At 47.1% G+C, this 6,897-nt stretch overlaps 1 protein-coding gene across 1 annotated transcript; it reads right to left on the reverse strand.

The window, feature by feature from the left end:
* Positions 1 to 3,742: 3,742 nt before the first annotated feature.
* LOC119280665 lies at positions 3,743 to 4,263 on the reverse strand. The gene has a single exon (XM_037561455.1). The coding sequence runs from the start codon at positions 4,205 to 4,207 to the stop codon at positions 3,743 to 3,745; it is 465 nt and encodes a 154-aa protein (XP_037417352.1). The 5' UTR covers positions 4,208 to 4,263.
* Between the last annotated feature and the right edge of the window lie 2,634 nt (positions 4,264 to 6,897).

A 6,897-nucleotide genomic window follows, 5' to 3' on the forward strand; every position in this document is an offset into this window, starting at 1 on the left:
CCTCTGGTACTCCAGTTTTATCCGAAACTTCTCTCGAACACTTCCGGTGTCCTAACACAGCCGCCCAATATATCAATCTTTATGTATCGACCATTTCGAGACTCCTCATCATGTCCGTGATCAAATCCAGGACTCCAAACAACCTTCAGTACATCATATCACATAAACTCATAATAACAATTGTCATCGAACGTTAAGCGTGCGGACCCTACGGGTTCGCGAACTATGTAGACATGACCGAGACACATCACCGGTCAATAACCAATAGCGGAACCTAGATGCTCATATTGGCTCCTACATATTCTACGAAGATATTTATCGGTCAAACTGCATAACAACATACGTTGTTCCCTTTGTCATCAGGTATGTTACTTTCCCGAGATTCAATCGTCGGTATCACCATACCTAGTTCATTCTCGTTACCGGAAAGTCTTTTTACTCGTTCCGTAATACTTCATCCCGCAACTAACTCATTAATCACAATGCTTGCAAGGCTTATAGTGACGAGTATTACCGAGAAGGCCCAGAGATACCTCTCCGAAACACGGAGTGACAAATCCAAATCTCGATCTATGCCAACCCAACAAACACCTTTGGAGACACCTGTAGAGCACCTTTATAATCACCCATTTATGTTGTGACGTTTGGTAGCACACAAAGTGTTCCTCCGGTATTCGGGAGTTGCATAATCTCATAGTCTGAGGAACATGTATAAGTAATGAAGAGAGCAGTAGCAATGAAACTGTAATGATCATAATGCTGAGCTAATGGATGGGTCATATCCATCACATCATTCTCCTAATGATGTGATCATGTTTATCAAATGACAACACATGTCTATGGTTAGGAAACATAACCATCTTTGACTAACGAGCTAGTCAAGTAGAGGCATACTAGGAACACTATGTTTTATCTATGTATTCACACGTATACTAAGTTTCTGGTTAATACAATTCTAGCATGAATAATAAACATTTATCATGAATTAAGGAAATAAATAATACCTTTATTATTGCCTCTAGGGCATATTTCGTTTAGTAACTTGTCCTCTGGTTCATATACGGTTCTTTCTTGCACTACATTTTCTTTTATCTAGATTTTAAATTTACATTTATTTGTCTGAAAGAATTAATGTTCATTCATTGTGAAATTTATATATGAAGCATCGGTATAATTAGGCCTTACATGTATTCGAATAATTAGGACATGGGGGCGCCGATCCTCAAACCCAAACATGGAGTTTTTTGGTTTTTTAATTTCGAGCAATGTAAACAAACTCTAAAAAGCATGAAAATTGGCATGGTGTCCTCATATGATCCCTATAGGGCATGGCGGAAATTTAAGAAAGTTTCACAAGAGCTATGATGTACATGGCTTAGAAACTGAACCATCGCTGAGGAAGACACGTGGTTTTGAGAGATAATGGGTCTAGTTTGAAGGCGAAGTGACTCATGCTTCATCTGTTGGCATTGGAATTTTTTCAACATGCAAGATACACGATTACATGATAGATGTCAGAATTTGGCATCTTTCTGAGTCCGTTTGCTATATTTAAGCCATTAAGTGCATTTCTAGACATTTAATGGATAAACAAATTTGAACTGTAGGTGGTTAAAAGGTTGACAAAATTGGATTGAAAAATCATATTTGTCTTCTTGAGTCTATGTTTAGGCCTTATGAAAGAAAAGGAAAGGAATTCCAAACATAAGGGCGCCAAGGCTTGATACCGAACATGGAGTTTTTTGTTTTTTTAATTCTGAAAAATGAAAATGAACTCCGTAAATAATGAACATTTGCATGATGTCATCATATGATCCCTGTATGGTGTGGACATTTTTTGAGAAAGTTGTACAAAATTTATGGCGTACATTGCTTAGAAATCGAATCATCTCCCAAGAACAAACATTGTATTGAGAGAGAACGGGTCTGGTTTGAAGGCAAAGCCACCGATGCTTCATTTGATAGATTTGCAAGTGGTTGAAAGGTTGGCAAAATTGGGTTGAAAAATATATTTTGTGCTCTTGAGTCCATTTAGTCATTATACAAGAAAATGAAATGAATTGTAAACACGAGGGTGACTCAACCAAGCAACCCCTAATATGGAGATTTTTGTTTTTAATTTTTAATAATGCAAAAGAACACTAAAAAGCATGAAAAATCATGTTGTGAAATATGTTCATATATTTTCCTCCAAATAAACTAGAAGAAAAATGATTCCCTTTCATTTATCCATGTCCAGAACAAAGTAAAAATTGCGAAATAAAACCAAAAAAATAAGCAAAATGAAAAAAACGATAACCATGAAAAATAGTAGCATGTGGATTTTCTTACCCAGTACCTCTTTGTGTTGCTAATGCCACTAAAGCACTGTATTAATCTCGCAAAAAAACCACTGTATGAAGCTGCTATTTTTACTCAAGACACACGCTAGAGCTTTTTCTAGCCTGCTGCGTTCTGATTGGCCGAACTAGACCTCCCATGGATCACGCCTCTCCACTGCCATCCTTAGCCGATCCAACGGTCGGTGCTCCTTCTGCTCTCTATTTTTAAATAATTTTAAAGAAGTTTCCAGATCTGTGGCCAAAAAAGCCATGGCGATGAACTCCGATTGATGTCCCGTGAGTGCTGGGCGGCGCTTGATGTGATTGCTGCAGAATAGTATAGCTCGACGCAGAGTAGTAGGCCAGATGTGGGGGGGAAATCTGCAATTCCTATTTTTTGATGTCTATTTTTCCTTTTGGTATTTTTTTATTTATCCAATATGTTTATACAATTTCCTTTTTTATGCATAAGGAGCATATATAATCAGAAAAATTCTTATGGACTCAATGTACCAAGAGAAATAAAGTGTTGGGCTAATTTCACAATTGAAATTAGTTGGCCTTGAACTGACCTGAAATTTAAAAGGCTAAAATGCTTATGATGGGCTGATGGTCTTGGACAGAGTTGAAATTTAGTGGGCAAAAATTCTAATTGGGCCAACTACTACACGGGTCGCCATGTCAGATCCATGTTGGTGCCATGTCAGATGATGATGTGGAGAACACGATTAACACCGTTATCTCACAGTAAATTGTGACGGTGAAGTATCATCATGGATGCATGACGGTTCTAATAATCCGTCATGGAGTGCACCGTGGTCAAATTATGACGCGATACACATGACAAATTCCTAATGCCTAAATCTGTCACGGACGACCAACCACAACAGTTTTGCACACATATGTGACGGTTTGAATCCGCCATTGATTAACAAATTTCTTGTAGTGACCGGTCGTAGATGTTCGGTTTCGGTGGTGTCATTTCCTCTACATGCGACGTCTACGTCCCTGTTTGTCTGTTCGGCAACACCGCAGCTGTAGCTGAGCACTTGTCCGCACGCAAGCCACCAGGCAAAACCCCATGCAGGCCACCACGTAATGGGCCTTGCCCATTACCACCTCCGGTATGGCTTGTCTCCTGGTCCGTCTTCCCTTCTGACCACAAGAGCCTAACCCTTTCCCTTTGTGTGTTGTTCTTCCGGCCACCTACAGACCTCTTCTCCAGTCGATAAGCACAAAGACTACTTCTCCATGGATGAGCACACACAACTTTCCTTGCATCCGTTTTGATCCCTTGTGCTTCGCAAAATTCCGTGAATGTGCGTGACTTGAAAGTTCACGTGCATAGTCGGAAAGTACTCAAAGAGTGCGTCGTCAAGGTCGGGACCTGTGCCAAAATTATATATGCCGGCCGTGGTCGCTTATTTGGCCACGGCGGCCTGCTTGGGCTTGAAGTCGTCCTGCTCCTTTCCATAGGCGGAGACGGGGAAGGACCTTCCCAGTCCGGTAGGCGTCTTGAAACTGATCTTTGAGTGGTCGTTCCTGTCGATGTACATGTCGCAGACGGTGACCCAGATGAGGAGCTCCTTGCTCTTGACCCCCGTGATCCGCTTCATCCTGCGGTCCTCGACGAAGGCCGTCACCTCGGTGGCGTACGACACCAGCCTCCCGATCTGCTTGAAGGTGTGCGTGAGCGCCTTCTTCTGGCGCAGCCACACGAAGCCCGTGGAGCGGTTGTAGCCGACCTCCTCGATGTCCGCCAGCGGCAGCAGGCCCAGCGGCATGTTGGTCTCGGCCAGCAGCTCCACCGCCTTCTCGGCGCACAGCGCCGCACCGTGGTACACCTCCGCGCCCTCCCTGTTCACCTTGATCGCCTGCGACGCCATCTCGATGGAATAAATTTAATCTCTCGAAGCAAACTCTGGCTCAAGTCGACGCTCGGGAGATGCAGGGGACTTTTGGTCTTGGAGGCTTATTGATTGATGTGGTGGGAAACTGGGATTGGGGGTGGGGAGGGGCTGATTTATAGGCATTGACACGAACTCTCTGAGAAATTCTACTACTGATGTTCACTGGAATGCTTACCTCTGGAGCAAGAGGATGTGAAAGCAGAGGTCTGGAGTTGAGGCATTGTTAAAATAGGTCTAGCGTGTCATGTACACGTATTATGTACGTATGTAACTTGTGTATGCTGATCATTATATATAGAAAGTCGTGGAGAGGATTTGCCCCACGGGAAACCCTAAACCTATTCCCAAACTTGGTAATCAGAGCCTACCTATCCGCCGCCGCCTCTCCTCCCTCCGCCGCCGCCAGCCTCCCTTCGCGGCCGCCGCGATGTCCAAGGCCCCCGCCACCGATCAGACCTCCTCATCGACCGCCGCGACGATAACGTCCTCCGCCCTCGCCCTCACCATGCCCGGTCCCGTCATCGCTCCGCCCTCGGCGACGGCTCCCGTTCCCGTCCTTCCGCCCATCGCGGTCTCCCTGGACCGCATCAATTTCATGCTGTGGAGGGCTCTCGCCCTCCCCAACTTCGCCGGCGTACGCCTCCACGGGTTCCTCGATGGCTCGGCCAAGGCGCCGGAGCCGACCGTGACGATAGGCACCGGTGACACGGCTCGTACCATCACCAACCCCGAATACGAGAAGTGGTGGACTCTTGATCAAAAGGTCCTCGGGCATCTCCTCGGCTCCATGAGCGTGGAGATATCCGCGCAGCTGATCGGCTGCAGGACGGCGGCTGCTGCATGGGCTGCCGTGCACACCATGTTCACCGCCGAGAACAGCGCCGGCGTGCGCAACCTTCGGTGCCAGATCCAGGCGCTACGCAAAGGAGATAGACCCGCCGGCGAGTACATGCAGAAGGTTAAATCTCTCGCCGACTCGATGGCCGCCGCCGGTTCTCCTCTTCGCGATGACGAGATCATCGACTACATGCTGACCGGGCTCGGCTCGTCGTTCAACCCCATCGCTGCTTCGATGAACTTCGCCGGCGTGCCGGTCACGTTTCCGGCGTTCTACTCCAACGTCCTCCACTACGAGGCCCTACAGCAGCAACAATCGGAAGTTGAGGACTGGCAGTCCTCCGCAAACGCCGCCTCCCGGCCGGCCTACCATGATCATGCCGGTCGTGTGCCCGATTCCGGACGCCCAAGTGGCGGCCGCTCCTCCGCCGCCTCTCTTCCGCCAGGATCGGCGAGCTACGGCTCCGCCCAGGGCGGTGCCCCTGGCCGTAACAATGGCAACATCGGCGGCAACGGCCGCAATGGAGGAGGCAATGGGGGTGGCCGCCGTCGCTGGCGCCCTAGGTGCCAGATATGTAAGAACTGGGGGCATGAGGCGACGGACTGTCGCGGACGCTATGACCGCGACCACCGCGCCGCCAACTCTGCCTCCACCTCCGCCTCCATGCATGAACCGCCGCACTGGATCCTGGACACCGGTGCGACGGATCACCTGACGAGTGATCTTGACCGTCTTCACTTCCATGAGCACTACGGCGGGAAGGATCAAGTGCAAGTGGCGAATGGTGCAGGTTTGTCTATTTCGCATATTGGTCATTCCATTATACCCGGTTCATCTCTGCGTTTACGCAATATTCTTCGTCTTCCACATATACATCAACATCTATTGTCCGTTTATCGACTTGTTCTTGATAATGATGTTTTTGTAGAATTTCACCGTTTCTTTTTCCTTGTTAAGGACATAGCCACGAAGAAAATTCTTCTTCGCGGTAGAAGTCGTGGCGGCCTCTACCCCATCCTGTTTGGTCGCGCGTCGTCTTCCTCCACTCGCCAAGCGTCTCTCAGTGTCAAGAGCACTTCGTGCCAATGGCATCAGCGTCTCGGTCATCCCTCCAATAAAATTGTTCAAGACATTGTTAAGAGCAATGATTTAGTGTGTTCTTCTGAACGTCATTTTTCAGTGTGTGATGCTTGTCAGCGTGCTAAGAGTCGACAATTACCATATACTTTATCCACTCATGTTTCTACTATGCCTCTTGAGTTAATTCATTCTGATGTTTGGGGGCCTGCTCTTGTCTCTTCGGGAGGCTATAAGTATTATGTGAGCTTTGTCGATGATTATTCTCGTTTCACTTGGATATATCTTCTTAAGCACAAGTCTGACGTTGAGCAAGTATTTTATGCTTTTCAGGCTCATGTTGAGCGTCTTCTCCGCACTAAAATCATATCCGTTCAATTAGACTGGGGCGGTGAGTACCACAAATTACACCGCTATTTCCAACGCACTAGGATCTCTCATCATGTGTCCTACCCACACACCTCTCAGCAAAACGGGATTGCTGAACGCAAACACCGTCATCTTGTGGAAACAGGTCTGGCCTTATTGGCTCATTCGTCTCTCCCTTTACGGTATTGGGATGAAGCTTTCCTTGCTGCATGTTACTTGATTAATCGCATGCCTACACCTGTTCTCCAACAAGATACACCCTTGTACCGCCTCCTTAAAGTCAAACCCGATTACACCTTTCTCCGCACCTTTGGGTGCGCCTGCTGGCCTAGCTTGCGCAAATATAACGCCCACAAGCTTGCTTTCCGGTCCACTATGTGTG

Source organism: Triticum dicoccoides, chromosome 3B (genome assembly GCF_002162155.2).
Source record: "Triticum dicoccoides isolate Atlit2015 ecotype Zavitan chromosome 3B, WEW_v2.0, whole genome shotgun sequence".
Classification (NCBI taxonomy): domain Eukaryota; kingdom Viridiplantae; phylum Streptophyta; class Magnoliopsida; order Poales; family Poaceae; genus Triticum; species Triticum dicoccoides.

Excerpts from the sequence above, each read along its gene's own strand:
- LOC119280665 (XM_037561455.1), bottom strand. The coding sequence starts at position 4,207 with ATGGCGTCGCAGGCGATCAAGGTGAACAGGGAGGGCGCGGAGGTGTAC.